The 20,957-nt window shown below is 56.2% G+C and overlaps 5 protein-coding genes across 5 annotated transcripts; 2 read left to right on the top strand and 3 right to left on the bottom strand.

The window, feature by feature from the left end:
- Positions 1-498: 498 nt before the first annotated feature.
- INS49_013559 (uncharacterized protein) lies at positions 499-2,775 on the bottom strand (the record flags this gene model as incomplete). Its single annotated transcript, XM_043174256.1, has 4 exons — positions 499-981; positions 1,063-1,374; positions 1,444-1,474; positions 1,547-2,775. 4 exons carry the CDS (start codon positions 2,773-2,775, stop codon positions 499-501), a joined length of 2,055 nt encoding a protein of 684 aa, XP_043021201.1.
- A 1,762-nt stretch (positions 2,776-4,537) lies between these two features.
- On the bottom strand, positions 4,538-5,490 carry INS49_013558 (uncharacterized protein; the record flags this gene model as incomplete). Its single annotated transcript, XM_043174255.1, has 2 exons — positions 4,538-4,928; positions 5,078-5,490. The coding sequence occupies 2 exons, from the start codon at positions 5,488-5,490 to the stop codon at positions 4,538-4,540; spliced, it is 804 nt and encodes a 267-aa protein (XP_043021200.1).
- Positions 5,491-8,826: 3,336 nt separating this feature from the next.
- Positions 8,827-10,075, top strand: INS49_013557 (uncharacterized protein; the record flags this gene model as incomplete). The annotated part of the gene is made up of 4 exons (XM_043174254.1): positions 8,827-9,012; positions 9,093-9,345; positions 9,471-9,778; positions 9,878-10,075. The coding sequence occupies 4 exons, from the start codon at positions 8,827-8,829 to the stop codon at positions 10,073-10,075; spliced, it is 945 nt and encodes a 314-aa protein (XP_043021199.1).
- Positions 10,076-13,137: 3,062 nt separating this feature from the next.
- Positions 13,138-13,821, bottom strand: INS49_013556 (uncharacterized protein; the record flags this gene model as incomplete). The annotated part of the gene is made up of 1 exon (XM_043174253.1): positions 13,138-13,821. One exon carries the CDS (start codon positions 13,819-13,821, stop codon positions 13,138-13,140), a length of 684 nt encoding a protein of 227 aa, XP_043021198.1.
- Positions 13,822-17,367: 3,546 nt separating this feature from the next.
- INS49_013555 (uncharacterized protein) lies at positions 17,368-19,818 on the top strand (the record flags this gene model as incomplete). The annotated part of the gene is made up of 3 exons (XM_043174252.1): positions 17,368-17,488; positions 17,556-17,938; positions 17,992-19,818. The coding sequence occupies 3 exons, from the start codon at positions 17,368-17,370 to the stop codon at positions 19,816-19,818; spliced, it is 2,331 nt and encodes a 776-aa protein (XP_043021197.1).
- Between the last annotated feature and the right edge of the window lie 1,139 nt (positions 19,819-20,957).

The following is a 20,957-nucleotide window of genomic DNA, read 5'->3' as shown; positions in this document are numbered from 1 at the left end:
GAAGTAGCCGCCATCAATATAAGGATTTTGACATCAGCAGATGAGGTGGGAAGCTGGATTGCACCCTGATGCTAAGAAGTGCAAAGATGTGCAAAGCTATACGCTTGTCTGACAGGGCATTCAACTCGCCATGTATTGCCGGAAAAGTTTGTGGACTTATATATCCGTCTTGGATCACAAAGTACTGCAGCTCTGCACCTGTGCTGAAAGTCGCTTGTAGAGTCTCTCCTGCCTCTGAAGTACTCTGCTTACAGAACGCCTGTGTAAGTAGGTTGCGTAGAAGTATCATGCAATATGTATTGGTACTCGCTATGCTATGTCAAGCCCCTGTCCTGTCCTCTGGCCTACCGGATGCCAATGCGTCTATGACAATCTCCACGCTATGCCGATGCTTCAATGCCGTACTTGGCGACTAATATAAACAACCAAAGGGACACTCTGAGGGCAGATTTCCTTCATCTACGGCATGAAAGTATCATGTCGGGACACAGTCAATTCTCAAACCCCCTTCTCAACATCCGCATCCACAGCCACCGCAGTAGTCCCCCCATCCGCAGCCGTCGGCACTGCCCCAGCCGCTCCACCATCCACCCCGCCGCCAACAACCGCCTCAGGAGTGACCACAACTGCCGCCCCCTGTTGCCCCTGCTGGTTCTGGAGGTTCTTAGCCGCGACCCTGGCGCGCTTCCTGTCGTTCTTGGCCTGCTCGTCGCGCATCTGCCTGATGACGGGGCTCTTGGCTCGTATCCGCTCGCCGCGCCGGTAGAAGATCCAGGGGATGGGGATGAGGGCGACCTCGAGCAGGCCGAGGAAGGTCCCCGCCCAGCGCGGGGTCATGACCTCGTACATGCGGGCGCCGGCCAGGGGGAGGGTGGCGCCGAAGATGCTGCGCATAACAGCATTACCCGCGAGGGCGGAGGCGGCGAAGTAGCCGTAGGCGCCTGCGAGGTAGTTGGAGCCGTAGATGAAGCAGAGGGTGTTCTGTTTGCGGTTGTCAGCACGATATATCCACCATTACAAGGCTGGAAGTCCTGCTTGGAGCCAGGGAAATTAGGGACTTACTCCACATCCAAAGGGTATGCCAAAGGCGATGGGGATGGCATAGTGGATGGTCGTCGGGACGCAGGTCCAGGAGAACACCAGCTGGCCAATCGGGGTCAGGACCGCGCCGATACACATGATGCTTGCGGACGCCTCGGGGGGCACGCGGCCCGTCTCCGGGTCCTTGTCGTGCGAGTTGATGATCTTCCGCCAGAGCGGCTCGAGGAATATCGCGATGAGCGTCCCGATCCCGATGCCGATGAAGGACAGGCCTGTCTGCCCAGGGCCCCAGCCTCGCTGCTGCTGGAACACGATGGGGTATGCCACGAAACACTTTTGGAGGATGGTCAGCTTTCGCACACTCGGGTTGCATGTCAGGATGTGACGTGGGACGAGGCTTACCAGATACAGGATCCCGTATATGACACTAATCCTGTCGGAAAGTCAGCACATTTGGGGGTAAGACCTAAGGAACAGACACACAAGACACAAATGGACCACCTACCACAGGTTGAAGAACCACAGTATCGGCTCCGTGAAACTCAGCACGAAAGGCCGGCTCAGGTTGACCTTCATCAGCGCGGCCGTCGACTTCTTAGAGTCGTACTGGCACCAGTACCTCTCGTCCCCCTCCTCCCTCCTGCGCTTCGCGGCCTTCTGCTTCAGGATCTGCGGCACGTACGTCTCCTGCACGGTGGCCATGGTGAGCACCGCCGCCCCCGCGAGGATCAGCACGATCCAGTTGTCCCACCGCCAGCCCAGGTACTGCGCGACGTAGCCCCCGATCAGCGGGCCCGTGACCGGCCCGTTCAGGGGGGCGATGCTCCACCAGGACATGTACCGGGCGCGGTTCTCCTCGGTCGAGATGTCGGCGATGGTCCCCGCGCCGTTGCAGATCATGACAGCACCAAAGACGGCCCCGAAGAACCTCACCACGATGATCTCGGCCAGCGACGTCGCCAGCGCGCACGGCAGCACCAGCAGCGCCGACACGGCCATGCACACCAGGTAGACCGGCCGCCGCCCAAACAGCTCGCTCATCGGCGCCACCACCAGGCTCCCGCACGCCAGCCCCAGCAGGTACGTCGTCACGCCCAGGGTCACGACGGTGGCGTCGCGCTCCCCGAACTCGGACATCAGCCCGGGCAGCGTCGCCGTGTACGACGTCGAGTAGAGCACCACCACCCACGTCGAGAAGCTCACCGCGAAGATCACCCACCCCTGGTACCAGGCGGACCACTCGCGCGGGTTGAGCGGGTCCCTGCGGTCGGCGTCGAAGGACACCTCCAAGTCCGGCGGGCGCGACCACGCGCTCGTGCCGGTGGCGTTGGTCGCGCCGCTCCGCACGCGCGACACGTGCTCCTGGTAGTCTGCGTCGTGGTCCGGCCGGGACAGGGCGTTCTCCAGCGGCGAGAGGGGGTCGGTGTTGTTGGTGTAGAGGGACGACCTATCACCGTCGTCGTCGTCGTGGGCGTTGGCGGCGGCTGCTCTCGACACGCGAGAGCCGGACCGTCTGCCCGTTGCGCGGCTCCGGGACCGGGACCGGGACCGGGACCGGGACCGGGACCGGCGAGACGCCGGCGTCCTTGTTTCCATGGGCGGTGCGGCGATCTCCAGTGAGTCCTTCTCGTCCAGGGTCGATGAGTTCTCGGTGTAGTCGTGGTCCTGGGAAGCCTCCTCGCCCCGTCCATCCTGTCCTGGTGTCTTCGCCGTTGCGAAGTCGCGGGCCTCCATTGTGTGCGCAGGAGCTCGGCCCGGTGGTCAGCTCGGCCGATCGCGGCCACACGGCACGGGTGCCGAGGAGGGTTGGGAGAGAGAGGGAGTAAGTGAATTTGCGGAGGGGGTTATTGTTATCCTAGAGCTGATGGGAAACAAAACTCAGAGAATAATGGTGTTAATTGATATACCTATCACAGATACACGAAGGCGGGCCTGTCGCTGTGGGCCTGTCGAGCATGGGAGCAGCCGGCTGTGAAGAATTATGACCATGTGGGAGATGCCGGTGAATCCGTGAGTGGTGATTCCAAACACGGCTCAGGGTGTACAACGGACTATTCACCTTTGGAGGGTACAATGGTATTAGAGGTGTGGCAACGTGACAGAAGCAGCTCCCCGGCATTGACTAAGAAGAGTCAGAAGGAAGGAAGGGTGTGATAAGCACCATCGATTTTTTTTCTTTTCTTTTTCCTTCTTTTTTCTTCCCTCGCTGGCCTCTCCTCGGCCAGTCTCGCCCAGCAGGCGCAAACGCGCATGGACGGGAGACGGCAAGTGGACCCCGGAGATAACCACAGCGCGCGCAAGCGGAATCGAGGCACTCAGCAGCAGCTGCTGTGACCGCTGCTATGCCGCTGCCGCAACGGAGGGGCGACGGCTCCATTTGCAACCGCCGCCCTTCTCCCTCCCATGACTCCTGGGGCTCCTGGTTGGCAGGAAACGGGCAGTTGGTTGGCTGCGGGTGGATGCTGATCTCTGCGGGCCCCCTCGCCCCCTTCTGTGGGCATATCCCGCATCCCGCACCACCACGCATCCCGCACGCGGGCCCCTGTCCTCGTGGCAGAGGACAGGAAAGCCGAGGGCGTTAGCGTAGATGTCGTGGGTTATGAGGAGGGCACCCGAGAGAAGATGGGTCTGGGGATACCCCGCAAGAGCGTTCACTCTGCCCAGAGGGTGATTCCTTCTCACTTTTCACGCCATTTTAGGGTGTCGTTGGCAAAGGGGCACCGCACCGGTGTGGCACCATGGACCCGAGGCCAGGCTTGGCATCGCTTCTTCTTGGGGCTGGTCTTGCGGCACAAGCCGAGCCGAGTCTGTTCTGGTCCCCTTGCATGTGTGACAAGGGCACTCAGGGCTCAGCCCGAGTCATCCTTGTTGGATTCCGACCTGTTCGACGGCCCTTGCACCTCGAGTGCAGAGGGCATGTTGTCGAATTAGACACCCAGCGCACATGGCAAACCAAGATCAAAAAGTCAATCGGCGGGGTTACTACGGGATGCATGGGGTTGCGCAAACTTGGAGTTGCTTGCATGGAGCTTCCACCGTTCCGGGCCACTCAAGTCCGGGGTTGGTGGGCAATGAGAGCTGGTCCCGGACAAGCCAGACAGACAATAGCGCCAAGTCGAGACAACCTTGACCATGACTGCCGATCCCCTCCCTCGGCCCTTCGCGCTTTCGGCCCTGGCGGCGAGGGCCTTGGCAGCATGTTTAATTCTCCTTGAATGGCCGGGCGTGACCACCTTGTCCAGCTTGTGCGACTGCTGTTGGTGGTGTGCCGGCCACACATCCGCTCAAGGTCCCACTGATTCTGCCGGTCGCCGGCGCCGTTGCCCCTGCCGGCCTCGTATCACCGAATGCAACGCGCCGGAATGTTGAACCGTGGTCACTATCGGTAGGGAATGCTGTGGTCCGGAGGAAGGGGGAAAAAAAAGAAGAGAATATCACTCAGTAGAATTGTTGTTGTGGCATTCCAAAGCCAAACCAAAAACAGACACGGACACAGTCAACTTAGCAGTGTCGTCGTGTTCCCAACCGCCCCCAACGCCGCGTCTATATCACAGTCACAAAGATTCACATCAACATCACCGCCCGCCCACGATGATGACGACGACGACACCACCAGGCCCCCGCCCATGTATTGCTGGTGCCGGTACGGCACGCCGTGCATGTACTCCGAGGCGGACAGGCCCAGCAGGAAGCCGGCCAGGAGCAGGGTCGCCGCCGACAGCGCCGTGAGGAAGAACTGGCCGCGCATGAAGGCCCGCTCGTCGACCCAGGTGCGCCGGAACCGCAGCCTGCCCACCCGCATGTAGAAGAGCTCCGTCGTTACGTGCTCGCCCTCCCTGGGCATCTTCATCTCCGGGCTCGCGCGGTCCGAGTACTTGTCCTCGACCCTGTTTTGTTTGGATTACATTTCTCAGTTATTGATTTCTTTTCAATGACACGGTCCAGTCAGCCCACATCTACTTCACACTCACCCCGAAACCTCAACCCGACGCTGGGGGGGGGGGGGGACAAATGGTGGTAGGGGATAAAAACTTACACCAGGCTCAGGCACAGATCCCCCTTCAGCTGCGCCTTCAACTCCAAATTCACGTCCAGGTTCAGGTCGATCTTGAGCTTGGGCGTCTTGCCGTCCCCAGTCGTCGCCGGCTTCGGTATCATCGGCCCGATCCCGGACGACCCGCCGTCCAGCCCGAGCAGCGAGTGGGCGCCGCCGGGGCCGTTGGCCTTGGCCAGGGCGTTCTTGTTGCGCCGCCGCCGCCGCCGCCCGCTGCTGCTCGTCGTCGAGTGCGTCGAGTGGCCCGACACCGACACCGTGTCGCCCTCCTCCTTGAGCTGCTTCTGCAGGTGGTCCATGAGCTGGTTGGCCGTCGAGCTGGGCCCGCCTGGTGATGGTTTCGGGATCGTGCCTCTTGAGTTTGGCGGGCTGGGGGGATGGTCTGGGCCGGACATTGCGTGTGTTTTTGTGGAGAGTGTGTTGTTTATGCGATGGGGCGCTGGTTGGCGACGAGTGTATGTCGTGGCCCTTGGACAGCGTCTGCGTTCGTGCACGCGTCTGGGTCTTGACTCGACGGGTTTGACCTATTTGTTGTTTGGTTGGGTCTCCTACGAGTCGACGCAGAGGCAAATTCCCGTGCTGCAGGACTCTTGTTGTACGAGAGAGAATATTTGGACGAAGCCTCGAGCTGAGCTTATGCCTCCAGGGCACAAGTATTATCTACTGCAACCTTGATGTCCCCAAGGTGGCGATGGTCTTGACCAGGGGGGCAGAGCTCTTCAGCCCGCGGATTCTCTGACAAGAGACTGTCAGAGCCGGGGTGCTAGTGAACGAAACAAAAGCAGATCCCCAGCGGACGTGCCCGCGCTGCATCTTGACAGCAGTCTCGCCCAACACGGGGCGGGGTGGCGAGCTCGTGCATCGTGCAATGTGCTGGGGTCCTGCGACAGAGGGCGGGTGGTTGTGGCATGATGCGGCTCGTTTCTGAAACGTGGGCTCGGGTGCCCAGTCCCCAGCTGTGGTTTCGAGACCCGAGTCGCGCCTGCAGCGTGCAGCATGCAGCAGGGTGCCGTCCGCCAAATGTCGACTGCGGGAAGAGCCGCCCACCCCTGCACTTTACTGTGTATGTGCATCTTTTAGTCTAATCCATGGTTGCTCAAAATCTAGACCGTGTACCTCCTTGTGATGCCTCCCATTGCGTGACCAAACAGTTGAATTGGGCTGCTCGAGACGAGTACGGGAGGACAGGGCTCCACTTCCCCTTTCACGGCCGACACGGGCCACGAGCAGGTCACACGCTCAAGGTGCCTCAACCTCCACAGTCCGAAGGCTTAAGGTTTCCTACCATCTTCAATCTGACTCGGTTGCGACCAGTGCATGCTGCTGACAGGTCAGCGTCGAGCTTCCCCTGTTTCCTGCGGGGGAGGCATGGAATCTCTGTCTTTCTCCTCGATGTCAGATGAAACGTCCAGGCTTGTTGGGACCAGGGGAGCTACCTACCACCCTTGCCCTGCTTCTGGATGCTGGCCTGGCTGGAGGTTCCTGAGGGACAGTTCACTAATTGAATTCATGGGCTGGGGACTTTGGTACTGGTGTGCGAGCCAGCGGAGCCCAGGGTGGTAGAAACTCTCCCAGTTCGGTGGACTTGATCTACAACTGGGGTCGGTATCGGTTGTCCTTCATGGGATGAACCTTATTATGGCTCATTGGTCCCTATGAATTTCCAGTCTTCTCGTGCGTTTGTCAGGGAGCAATCATGGAAAACTAGACGCCTTGCAGATCAGGCACAGCAGAAGCGGCTTCACGCTGACCGCCGTCACCATAGTGCGGCATTGCTGTCCAATAAGAGTCATCTCATGTAGCTAACGAGGTACCTGAATTGACAATAGCTTAGTTATCGCGCTCGATTTCAATTTTTTCGCCGAAGCATCGAGCAGTGTGACGGAAGAGACATTTTCTCAGCCTCGTGTAAGTGCTAAGCCGTTCACAAGGCTGCATGGATTCTGTGCATATGCGTCTAGTGCAGGCTATTTACGCTCATCGACGGACCATCAGGTGTTATGCATTGCGAGAAGGTACTTTTCAAGCACAATCTTCAGGCCCGGGCCTTTCCTTGGAAAAATGGAACTACGTCTGGTGTCTGTCTCTCGATGACCAACAACGACAATTTGCTGTCCACTCCTCGCTAATGGTAAGTGTGTCTTGTTTGTGAGCGTTTGGAGCAGTTCCCTCGTTACCGGAGAACAGACACAGGCTCTTGTTCTGCGCACCGCAGGCCATCCGTATCACAGACATCCAGTTGCGGCTGCTGGTGATGAGAGCTGAGGCAGCCATGGTGCACAAATCTCGTTGTACGACTTTGCATCTCGGCCTCGACTTCGTACAACAATCTCCCATTAAGCGAAGTCTCGGACTGGAGAGCTGACAGGATACGAAGTTGTTAAAAAAATCCCTGAAACATTCTTCCGTTTTGCAATTAATTTCCACGGCACATCACGCGTGAACGTTACAGCACGTGAGCGGACCGCAGGAAACGTGAAAAAGAATGCCTTGATGGCGCAGAACTGCAACACCAATGGTGTTGAATATTACCTAGAGAGGCAGCTGTCATCACTTTTTGGCGTCAATTACGTCTATCAAAACTTGTGGCCAAGCCGGGACCTCCGATGTACATTTTTATCTGGCAACCATCATCATGCAGCGGACCCTTACCCTACCTATGCTCATTGCCCGAATGGTGAAACCCATACACTCTTCCATGTTTACGTTGACCGCGTCCATTTGAGAATGATATGCAGCCGGCTGATTGGAAGATTGTGTTCAACTCTCTGCACCATGACAGTTGCTCCAGCTGTCAACCTTGTTCTCGTTCGTTTTCAACTGATTACACAACCGACCTGCATACACAACCAGTCCACAAGTCATTGATTAACACTATTAAGGTCTTAATATGGTTTTTGATAGTAGCAGTTCAAGAGATAAATATAGAAATATAATGATAGGAGGGGACTGGATGCATACTGCTTAAGAAGCATATGTGTACAGATTAAAAACGAGACCACACACATAATGATAGGAGAGTGTTGAAATAAGCCGGGTGAGTTTTGTCCAATTTACACAATATCTTAGGATATTGATAACATCAAGCAAAAGAAGACAAAACTTACTTGGTAGGAGCTCCCAAAATATTGGAAACGAATGTAGACTGCTTTACATAGAGTACGGATGAGTGATTGTACCCATGTGACTCTTATTTGAAAAGCCGGGTATTGAGCTTCTTGAGCAGATCAGATGCTTGTACAGCCTCAACCCAAGCAAACAATGCACACTTGCATGCCGACATAGTCACCGATATTTTTTCTTAATCGAGATGGAGTCAAAAGAGTACTCAAAAAGTTGATCCATAGCTTGCCTTCTCCGTGCAATCAGATGTGAATCATTATTACTCTCACCCAGCACACCTGGTCTGGCCTGCGGGCTCTTCAGCAAGTGAAGGCCTGGGCCAGTGAAATGGGCAGGTCGACTACTAGAAATCCGGTCACTCACTATTTGCAGATTTCAAACAGACTCTTGTGAATGGATTCGACCCCGCGTCCCTGAGCTTCTGTTGTTGTCCAGCAAGCCCACTCTGGCTTTCGTCCCTTCTGTCACCTAACCTTTCCAACCCATGATGACTCCCTCGCAATCTTCCTTTGCTCTTCGTTTCCAAGAGTCCTCGTGAAAGACCTTTGAAGTCTCCATTCGTGACATTCTGATATTGACGAAGACACATCGCTCATCGACAAGCAGCCATGGCCACCACCAGGTCGGCGAGCAAGGGCTCGCAAGTAGATACCCCCGAGAAGCACGCGACCGCCAGCGGACACGTTGAGAAGCCAAAGAAAGCCACCAAAGCCAAGAAGAAGCCAAGTGCCCCCATGAAAGCTGAGGACCTGATGTTCGAGGCCGAGCTTATGAAGCAGGTTGGTCTTGGAGAGGTAAGTCTGCACGAGTGTCGGCGCCGACTTCAAAGCCAGTCACGGTCGAGACTGACGTTGTTTGACTTGTAAACATCTAGGGCCTCTTCTCGAAGCGCGCCAATCCTCCCTGGATTCAGTACACTGGTCCATGTCTCATGGGTCTGCCTGTCCACATTCGCTACAAGATCATCAATTACATCTTGCCCATCAACCAGCAGTATCAACCACAGAACAGCGTGGTGCGTTCGATCGATTACCAGGGCTTTCAGGGCCCATTCTTCCATTGCACGTACATCCATCCCATCCTGTGGACTTGTCGCCAGATGCGCTACGAGTATGGCCAGCTCTTCTGTATGTACTAGCACACCTCGCCTCCCTGTGCCAACTCCAATGTATCCATCCCTCTTCCCGCGCGCCACTACGCGTCAGGTTCGCTCGCAGGAAAAGCTGACAAAACGCGCCACGCCCCATCACAGTGACCAACAACCACTTCATGTGGTTCGTGCCCCGCGACTGGGACTCGACCCAGATCACCCGCTTCACGCAGCACGCGGCCTCGGTCGGCGCCCCCAACTTCGCGCTGTTCATGGACCTGTCCACCCGACACGACGGGCCCGGCTACAAGTGCTACCCGCACGAGCCCCTGGCCGGGGGCTGCCGGGGCAACCTCGACCGCTGGATGAAGGCGGTGTACTACGGCGTCGAGACCCGCGTCCTGGTCAACGAGTACCCGCTCCGCCGGGACGACGGCATGCTTGCCCACTTCCTCCACCAGGCCCAGCAGGTAAGCATACATCCACAAACGAAATCCCTCGTATTTTCCAAAAACAACTCTCTTCCCACTTTTCCTCAGATGTTTAGTGGCTTACGCGGCGCAATGTAGTACCGGCAGCAGGGAAAGAGCTGGGACCAGCTTCTGGAGAGCCTCAAGGAGGCGTGGGAGGCCTTCATGGAGCGGCGGGACCTGGCTGAGCTGAACCTGGGCAAGGGCGTCAGTGCCATGACTGCCTTGTACAAGGCGAGCAACGAGAGGCTGGAGAAAGTCCGTGCTGTGTCTTTGGGCACGGGCAGGGTCTCTTGAATGGGATCAGAACGACATTGAGCAGGGCGGCATTGATCAAAACGGTACGGAGCGGAATGATATGGGCGCCGCTTGACAAGGGGGTAAAAAAAAAAGGAGATTGCGGGAGGCTAGATGAGTCTCCCCATACATATTTCCAGGAGCAGCATGGCGCATGCTGTTGTAATTGTACGTAGAGTTTACATTGCCGCAGGGCATCACCTGGGCTCGTCTCAACTACGGAGGAGACAAGCCAGATCATCAATGGACACCAGAGACTTGTCGAGATAATTCCATGAACCTTAATTCGAAATCTGTGTGATGTAGATAAGTCCACGAACCTCTTCGAACCCAGCAGATATTATTCAACAGGCATAGTCCTCCTCTCATCTTAGGCTTGCCTCGAAGCCATCTCTTCTGGCAGCGACTGACTGACTGGCAGGCTGGCAGGCTGGCAGGCAGGCAGGCAGGATCTGACACCCAGTCAAAGAAAACCTGATCAAATCCCATCAGCCCTAGCAACGGGTCACACCGGCTCCTATTTATCCCAGCCGCCACGACCTCGCCTACGCGTACATGCACGTAACTCCACAACAGCCACAACCCGCCTCTGCCGCCACCAGGGGACCAAAACTCCGGCGGCAAGGCCTCGGGCCCGGTCACACACGCCCAGAGCAATCTACCTGATCCCAGAGTGCGGGACGGGGTGCGACGCTGGGCTGGGCTGGGCGATCACCCCCCGACGGCCCTCCCTCCCGATGACGCGGCCGGCCTTGCATGAGATGCCCAAGTCCGCGCGGTGAGGGTGGGTACGCAGGTCAAATCATATGATGACGGGGCTCAGATATGATGCACGACTCTGGACCGCATGAACTTTTCCGCCTAGAAAACAAAAGAACGTCGGATGGGAGGCGGTGTCCTTGATTCCAAGGATGCGGTCGAAACGTCGAGAAGGGCAGCCAGCGACGGCCCCTCCCCACATGTCATGCACAACATAGTCCACACGCTCGTGCCCTTGCCCATGCGATGCGGCCGGAGGGACAGGAATGTTCCCAGTCACGATCGCATGGCAGGCGCGCGAAAGAATGTTCAAAGAAGGAAAAAAAAAAAAAAAAAGGAAAAAAAAAAAAAAAATCGGAAGCCCCGATACTGCCGCATCAAGCGCCGCGGCCCCAGGACCCTTCCCACGGGCCGGCCAAGACCCGGTCACAGGGCCATCGTCCGGGCCCTCGCACCGCCCCAGAATCCGAGGCACGTAGCCTACCTGTATTGTATGTAACATACTGTAAACAAGGCCCTTTGTTCTTTTCGTCATTCAAGGTTTACTGTGTAGGCTTGAGACCAGGCGCACCACCCCCACAACTTCTGGCCCTGGGCAAGCCCGCCTGCCGCCCCGGGGATTCATCAGTGGGAGGAGGGGAGTGGGCGGTGCAGGTCGATCACCGCATGAAAAGAGGGTGGTGGAGCCCTGCCGGTCCCCACGGGTTGATGCCGATCATTCGGGGGCGACACCTTGCCTGCTTGCCTGCTCGAGAAAACCACACCCCGCTTCCGCTGCGACTGTGGACGGGCATAAGACGCGGGTGGTCGGTTCGTCCTGCCAGGGTTGCCAGGGGCAGAGCTCATTCCCGGAGAAAAAATTCCTGCATGGTCAGTTAATCTGTAGGGTACGCTATTGTGCGATCATATATCAGATTTCGAAGGGGAGTGGGGGAAGTGGGAGCGAGGGGCGGATTTGTTGGATCGACCATGGTAGGTGTGCGGGTTATGGTTCGTGAACGAGCAGCCCGGTTTGGTTCGCATGCGCCGTTGCGATATTGGCCACTGCCCTTTCCCCAAACCTTCTGTCAGTTCCTCCTGCCTGCAGTTCTCCCCTGATCGCCGTTGCGAAAAGTGATCGACCAATCGCCTTGGGGCGGCGGCAGAAGGGGGACGTGCCAAGCATCGGTCATGAATGATTGAGAGACCCTGAAACCTGGATCTGGAGTGGGGACAAAGTGGGACAGCTGACGGGGCCGTAAATTAAGATTGTTTGTGTCCATCCTCTTTTTTCTGCTTTGGAAAAGTCGCGTTGCGGGAGCGGGAAAAAAAGCAAAGTTGGCGCAGGTGCCAGCTGCCAGCTGTCAGATGGGCAACGGCCGGAAAAGGAAGTCAATGGGCGCGCGCGGTGCCTTGCTCGAGCCTTGGTGAGAAATGCTTGGGAGGCGGCGCTGTATTCTGCGTGGAAGGACAGGCTCGCCTCTTTGGATGACAAGAGAGACAGTGTCAGTGCTTCACATACTGTCACTTGTTCTGCATCGGTAGATCTGTGTTTCGAGTCTGTGCTCTCCAGGCCGACATCCCTGTGGGGCTCAAGGTGGTGACGTACTGAGAAGTACTGCACCGTTGTTCTGTCGTGGACAGGATACCGAGGGCCTGCTGCTGTCAGGCTTGGTATGGAAAGCCCGGAAGGACTATCGAAGGGGAGACGTCAGCTTCAGGTCCGTGGGTGCCGAGGCAACGTCGCATTTCCATCTGTAGCCTCGAGTCTAACGGACCCGACACGAGGTCTATCACGGCGATGGTGGTGATGGTGGTGATAAGTGAAGGTGATGGTGGTGAGATGAAAGAAACACGGCGGCCCCCAGAGGCGTCCACGTGCGCAACACAAGCGTTTCTGGCACTTTCCCCTTGCAGCTAGCCACCTGATAGCACGGCTCCCAACCCCTGACTAAAACATGCGCGGTTGCGTCTTGGGATTTCTTGGGTGTAGCAGATCTCTATTTTTAACAAGGGCTCGCTTCCGGGCGGTCCTAGCAACAGTGCATGTTTGCACCAGGGGAATTTGTGGCGGCCGCCACGGCTCGCCATGTTTGCTTGCTCACATCCACTTCACAGACGCCAAACGGCCCTGCGGCCCTGTCTCGGCATGCCGAGGCTGTTCATTGTCCAGCACACATAAGCTCGGATTCAACGGACTTGCCGCCGCGGGTTGCCACTGGTGTGAGGTTATTCCCGGTCCTCGACAACGATAGTCCCGGGCGTTGTCCCACGGCCGTGTATGCTAAGCAATATTTCTTCCGAGGAGCCGAGATGAACCTGGCTCACTCGTCCAGCGCACTATTTGCCAGTGCGTCAGCCTCACGATTCTCCCCTCTCGGCACGTGCCAGAACTGGAACTGCAGACCGCCGTCGTCGCCATAGGTCATCTCGTCTATTGCGCCGTGGATATCCTTGAGTTTCTCCAAGTGAGCCACCGGTTGCCCGTTCGGGCGCAATCCATCGTCCTCAATCCATCCCTCGACCCACATGGACATGGCCTGGCAGAGATACTCCGAGTCGGAGCGGATCTTGATCTCCTGCAGGGTCAAATCGCCATGGCTGATACCCCTGATGGCATCGATAGCCTGGGAGAGAGCCTCGATCTCGGCACGAGAGCTCGTCTGTGGGCAAGAGGGGCTGAGCCGACCGCTAGAGTTGAATCGGGAGCCTGGGCCGAAGAAGACACCCCATGACGCGCGAGCCGTCGGTGTCCCGTTGTCACGACAGGCACCGTCGATGGAGACCACCAACGACATCTTGTCGACCTCAATCGCCTGTGTTCTGGGGTGAATCATCTGCAGCTGGCTCACTTTCTTCTCCGCCGAGTACGTGATAAGCTGTGCCTCTGGCACACCGCGATGCATCGGGCTGTAGTCGAGGACGAACAGCCGCTCGATATCTTCACCATTATCGTTGACTGGAGTTCCAGTACCGGAAAGGAAAGCAGGCGGAAAGACACCCTTCATGATGACTGAGCTCGTGACTGATGTCGTAGCCTCGTTAAGAAACGAGATTAAACGCACGGCTCACCGAAGCTTTGCGGAACTGGCGGGCTATTATATTGTGCGCTGACTGTTAACCTGGCTAGGTGAGCAAGCAGAAAGAAACACAAACAGTTGACAAGCGGTTAGCAACGATGCCCAAGCCCCAACACAATCTCACCAGGGGCAAACTCGTGGGAGATCTACTGTGCAACAGTAGAAGGTTCGCAGAAGACCAGTTTGTGCATGGAATGTTCTGCGCGCGCCTGCACTGTATCAGGGTCACAGCAGAGCTACAGTTCGAAGCTTGGAGGGCTGAGGGGCCAAGGCGTAAAACGTAGACCAGAGTGTAAATGAGGCCTGAGGTTGGGCCTTGTTGTTGAACCTTGTTCATGAGATTGAGGGGCTGGCATTACTGCATCGCATCGCAGGGTGGTGCGTGCAGACGAGCAGAGCAGCAGTAGAGTTTACCGAATGCTAGCGGCAGCTGGTGGTTGACCCTCTCGGAGAGTTTCTTCTCAGTCAAACGGCTTTCCAAGGCGCCTGGTCCTGGTCGCGGGCTGCTTGGCCCGCCTGAGCCAGTCAGAGACACATGCCCCTCACCATCTCGATGCTCCCCTGCAGCATCCTCAAACACGCCTGTCTTTGACAGCCACCCCAGCCCAGAGGTGTGTCGAGTCCCAAGGGACACCAAGGCACTACCCAAAGAGAGGCCAACCAAGGTTTCCGAGAAATTGCTGCACCAACGACGGTACGTGGGGGTCCTCACATGTGCACGGTAAGAAGTAGCTTGCAACTCTCGAGATGAAGCTGGGACAGAGGCGGAGACAAAGTTCCAGCTGCAAGACATGAGAATATTGTGGTGCCGGGACGTCACCGGGTCTGTGGAACAAGGTGTCCTCCAATGTTCCAACACCCGATTCCTACATCTTTTGATGGTGTGTGGTCCATGGGCTGCGCCGACGGGGCCAGAGGGCGGCCCGATGTCGACAGCCAGATGTGGCTTTTTCGTTCCATCTGGCCGGGCCTGTCGTCGACTTGGGCTGACCGGAGGAGCAGCGTTCAGCCCATAGCCGAGGTGAAGCAATCAGGTCGCGCTACGTATGCCGTGTGTGTCGCTGTGATGTGATGTGATTGATGGATGGGTGTGGGTGGTCTGGTCTGGTTGTCTGCCATCGATCGTCAGGGCCAGGGGCGAAAGTGCATGTTGCTGCCTGTATCTTCTACAATACAAGAGGCGAGTGAGTGACTCTCCTCTTCGTCCGAACTTGGAGATGGTCAGATGCACTTGGCCCAGCGCCAAACGGAACATTTGATGGGAGGGGGCCCACTCTCAAGCGGTTGCGCCTGCGTGCCCCTGGTCATTGCAGCCAGCACCTGGATGCACTGCAGCGTTGCGGGTTCTGTATCCATTTCCTATGTAGCTTGACTCCCTGACGGCCTGCCACGTCGGTTCTCGAGCATGAAGTTGAAATGAACATGAGGACACCGAGGAAGGGAGAGCCACAGATGCATCCGGCTTATAACCGGACTGCCAGGGAAAAACCAAGGCTGGAAAGGCTGAGCAGGAGAGAGACACGTGTTGCAGAGTCGGAGCACAGAGTCGAGTATTCCTTGCTGGATTATGCCGACCGTTGTGGTGAGGCCGAGGGCGAACCTTGAGGGACCTCGAGGGACCGTGAGGAATATTGGACGGACCTGGCAGCGTCGCTGCAGTGTGCGCCGTACATGTCGACTATACGTATTTGTGTTCTTCTAGCGTGACAACATTCGAGTGCTTTCACCGTGCAGACAGGCAGAAAGACAGAGAAGCGGGCCAGTAGACAGACGATAAGTTGTGCAGATGCGCAAATGTGCAGATGTGTTATCGTGCGGCTTGGGCAGTAATATAATATAGGATGCACCGTACAATATAGCCTCGAAGTGCTCGCAGCAACCCCCCCTCTCCCCCTCCTTCCTGCCACCTCCTCCACCCTCCTTCACAAATACTCTGAAACAGCTCACAATTTTGCACACGAGGCCTGCAACACGCTAGCCCTTCTCAGCCACGCCACCGTCCAATCCCTCCTTCCCGTTCCAGCGCTGCAGAGTTGCAGTTTCCCCAAGCGCATCGGTAGCGGGAAAGAGCAAGCAGCAGCAGCAGGGCCTAGAAGGTGCAGTTGCGGGCGCGGGCGAACCTGTGTGGGTGTGTGGATGCGGGTGGGCAGGCGCAGGTTGCAGGTGCGGGTGCAGGTACAAAGTGCCAGTTTCCAGTTGTGGGCAGAGCCCAGCAGAACTGAGAGGGGCCCAGTGTGACTGCGTGAGTGACGGCCAGCGCAAAGTGAAAGTGAAAGTGGGCTTGTCCACTCATCTCCGTCTGGTGCCTGTGCTTGTGCCTGTGCCTGGCTCCTCCCAAGTCTTTCCCTTCCCACCCTCCGTCAATAACCCTCCATCGCCATCATCGACAGCACCCCCTCCCTATCCCCAGTCTCGCCTGTCACCCATCCCACCCACCCATCACAGTCGCCCTCCAGCCATCCCGCCGCCCATCCTCCACGGCCTTTTCCCAGACTCCATCCACATGCACCTACACACTGCATCCATCGCGCAAGCAATTGACTCGCCTCGCCCTCCCTTCTCTCCCCCTTTTCCCTTGCTCGAAGCGAAGCGAAGCGCAGCAGACCTCAGCAACCCAGAGCAGAGCAGAGCGAACCGACGCCGCACGCCCGCTCACTCTTAATCACCAGCGACAAGCCAAATCCTGCCTGTCGTCTCCACTGCGCCTAATCGAGCAACCATACGCCGACAAACGACATTCGTCCACCCTGCTTGCTACCGTATCCAGATCGGCAAGGCCCTGTTCCTGTTCTGATAACGTCCCGCTTTTCCTCTTTGTTAGGGCGCTCGCTGGTCGACAATCAATCGCGCTGATCATTGAACGCATGCGCCTTTGAGCCCCCAAGAACGACCACCCAAACTACGCATCTCGTTCCGCTTTCACTGCCGTTACCCTTTCTCGACCGCCCGCCCACCTTGGACCTAACATCCTCGAGCCGACTTTTTTTTCGGCTTGACAGTCCGGCGCCTCGTCAACGACCCGATCAAACGCCGTCACACCTGCGATCGGTCGTTCAGTCCCGTTTGATTGCTGTCGTCCCCCGCGATTTCAATTGTCGGCGCGCCCAAAGTCTGAACGAGCAGCGGTGGACGCACGCGCGCACAAACGCACACACGCACACCACCACCTAAACGGCGGCCTACGCAGCGCCCCCCGCCCAGCCGACGACGCTCGACGAAATACACGATCTATTGTCTTTCGAGACATTGTCCAATTTCCGCCACGAGCCGAGTGAAGACGCCTTCCCAGTGCCCTGTAGCATCCTGCTACACACATTCCAGAGGTCTCGGGTGCTTTCACGCCCGGCCCCCTGAAATCGACCTGTCTACACGGCGTCGGGCCCCATCGTGAGCATGTCTGTGATGCTGCAAACTCCTTCCCGGGCCTCAACCGCATCTTCCTCTTCCTACCAGGCCCTCTCCCGCCAGAACACCATGTCTTCATACGATGGCTCACGGTCAGCCCGCCAGTCGAAACGGTACTCCATGTCGGCATTGTACATGTCAATGTCGGCACAGGAAACCGACTTGGAAATAGAAGACGATCTTGCCAAAGGTTTGTCTCCACCCCCCGCCCCTCAAACCGAAGTCCTGAGCGAAGTCCCTTTTCTTACTTTCCGCAGCTCAAAAGATACTTCGGGACCTAAAGTCCAAGATCTCCTCCCAATCCAAGAAGAATTTCGTGCTTGAAAAGGACGTGCGGTACCTCGACTCTCGGATTGCCCTACTGATTCAGAATCGCATGGCTTTGGAGGAGCAGAATGAAGTTGCCAGCCATTTAGAAGACGCGACAGATATTCAGGAGGGTGTCTTTCCAAACGACGACAAGACGCAGAGATATGGTAACCTGATGTTTCTCTTGCAATCGGAGCCCAGACACATTGCGCACCTCTGCCGGCTTGTGTCCATGTCCGAGATCGACTCCCTGCTGCAGACAGTCATGTTCACCATCTATGGAAACCAGTACGAGAGCCGAGAAGAGCATCTGCTGCTCACCATGTTTCAGGTTTGCTTCCCTTGGCATTGGAATTGGGTGCTTGTGCTAACTTGTGCTCCCAGTCTGTTTTGACGTACCAGTTCGACAACACTCCAGAGTACTCGTCCCTGCTTCGCGCCAACACACCAGTTTCGCGGATGATGACAACATACACGAGGAGAGGCCCGGGTCAGAGCTTCTTGAGATCGTCGCTTGCGCACAGGATTAATGGCCTTATCGAGCTGCACGATTTGGATCTGGAGATCAATCCCCTCAAAGTTTACGAGCGCATGTGCGAACAAATCGAGCAGGACACAGGCAGCCTTCCGCCGTCTCTACCAAAGGGCATCACTGCTGAACAGGCCGCGGAAAATGCCCAGGTTCAAGCTATCATCGAGCCGAGACTCACTATGCTTACCGAAATCGCGAATGGCTTTCTGTCGACCATCATCGACGGCCTGGACGAAGCGCCATATGGGATTCGATGGATCTGCAAACAAATCCGCAGCTTGACGAAGCGAAAGTACCCCGATGCCAACGACCAGGTTATTTGCACACTAATCGGAGGATTCTTCTTCCTGCGCTTCATCAACCCCGCCATCGTCACGCCGAAGTCGTACATGCTTATAGATGGAACTCCGGCGGACAAGCCGAGAAGGACATTGACGCTGATCGCAAAAATGCTGCAAAACCTTGCGAACAAGCCGTCTTATGCGAAGGAGCCTTACATGGCCAAGCTGCAGCCGTTTATCCAGTCGAACAAGGAACGGATCAACAAGTTCATGCTTGATCTTTGCGACGTGCAAGACTTCTACGAAAGTCTGGAGATGGACAACTATGTGGCGCTCTCAAAGAAGGATCTGGAGCTGTCTATCACGCTGAACGAGATATATGCCATGCACGGCCTTATCGACAAGCATCGGAATGAAATCTGCAAGGATGAGAACTCGCATCTACACATTATCATGTCCGAGCTTGGCCCTTCTCCCCCACAAGTGCCCAGGAAGGAGAACAGAGCCATCACTTTGCCACTGTTCAGCAGATGGGAGTCCGCCATGGATGACTTGACCGCCGCGCTCGATATCACTCAGGAGGAGATTTACTTCATGGAGGCCAAAAACGTATTCGTACAGATCATGCGATCGATCCCGTCAAATAATTCGGTTCAGCGAAGGCCTCTTCGCCTGGAGCGCATCGCCGATGCAGCAGCGACGTCTCGGAACGACGCGGTTATGGTCCGCAAGGGTATCCGTGCCATGGAACTGCTGAGTCAATTGCAGGAGCTGCGAGTCATAGACAAGTCTGATCAGTTCAGTCTGCTACGAGATGAGGTCGAGCAAGAACTACAGCATCTAGGTTCCCTCAAGGACGCAGTCCTTGTGGAGACTTCCAAGCTTGACGAGGTCTACAAGACGATTCGCGATCACAACACTTATCTGGTCGGCCAGCTGGAGACGTACAAGAGCTATCTGCACAATGTCCGCAGCCAAAGTGAGGGTACTCGACGGAAACAGCAAAAGCAGCAAATTCTCGGTCCCTACAAGTTCACACACCAACAACTGGAGAAAGAAGGGGTCATTCAGAAGAGCAACGTGCCGGACAACAGGCGGGCGAACATATATTTCAACTTCACAAGCCCGCTGCCGGGAACATTCGTCATTTCTCTCCATTACAAGGGCAAGTATAGCAGCTCCAGGGCTGAAGACCATCCGACATCATTAGTGGATCTCTTACTGACACACATCCCAGGGCGTAACCGCGGCCTCTTGGAGCTCGATCTCAAGCTCGACGATCTTCTGGAGATGCAGAAAGACGGACAAGACGAGCTGGACCTCGAGTATGTCCAGTTCAACGTACCGAAAGTTCTCGCCCTTCTGAACAAGCGGTTTGCTCGGAAGAAGGGTTGGTAAATAATGGACTGTCACACGCCATTCGGCGTTGTGTGCATCCTACAGAGTGAGGAGCGTTGGGTCACTCACGGTGGCCTACTTCACATCACATATCTCACGATCAATCATTCTGCCATCTCAACACACAACATCATGTATCGCTAAGGGACTGTCGGCGTTTTGGAGCCGGCGTGCACTTTTATACTCCTTGATACCACCGCCTATACGCAATACCGTCCTTCCAGGTCGCCTGCCTGCACCTTCACCTTGACCACTATATATCCCGACCGACAAATTCCTCACCGTCCTGCACGCCCCCCGCCCCTGGGACGGCACATCAACAGACACAGCCTTTTATCAATATCTAATTCTTTCGGCGTGGCCTTATTCGTGGCGGTTTTTAAACCCACTTGTTTCTGTCTTGCGTTCCATTCGGCACTGTTGTTATCACATTAATGGTGGCTGGCTATGCTTCGGCTGGACCGGCGGCTTTTTGGCTTCGCTACACAGGTGAGGTGGAAGGGGCGTCGTCGTTTTCTGTCCTTTTTGAATGAGCGGCTTCCAGACGGCAAGCATTGGAGTTGATCATTCATTGTCAGTCCTCAATGCCCATCCCCCGGATTCAGTCACCCAATTTCGGGTTTTTGGTCGTTGTTCTGGGCGTAGTGAATATCCCCACAGTAGAATTGGTTCTGTGGTGGAAATCGAGGGATGTCAGGGATCAAAAGGAGAGGCCTTCATTAAGTTGTTACGCTTGCAAGGCATCGAGGATAGTCGACGAGTTTTGGCCAACTTTCTGCTTTTATTATTCACAGGTGGAATCTCGGAAGGGACGTCCCGGGGGGGGGGGGGGTTTCATGGGAGGGACTTTAGGCGAAGAAGGGACAAGGACACGAGAATGATTTTTTTGTTTTGTTTTATCTTCCTCTTGCCGTTTTTCTTTCCCTCCTTTTCTCGGAATGGATGATTTGGCTCACGTTCTTCATGTGTATGCTGCCCATGGTATAGATGAGACAAACATGGAATTGATGCTGCGAAACCCCTTTTGTTGTTTTTGAGTTTTGTTTTTGGAATTAGCAAAAATACCTACTGCTTGCTACTCTTCCCTTCATACCATGGCTCTATTTGACGAGTGAGTGAATGAATTGGATGTGTGCGTA

The sequence above is a fragment of the Diaporthe citri genome (genome assembly GCF_014595645.1).
Source record: "Diaporthe citri strain NFHF-8-4 chromosome Unknown scaffold_7, whole genome shotgun sequence".
In the NCBI taxonomy this organism is placed as follows: Eukaryota; Fungi; Ascomycota; class Sordariomycetes; order Diaporthales; family Diaporthaceae; genus Diaporthe; species Diaporthe citri.
The sequence above is the reverse complement of the archived record's forward strand: the minus strand, read 5'-3'. Positions and strand labels throughout refer to the sequence as shown.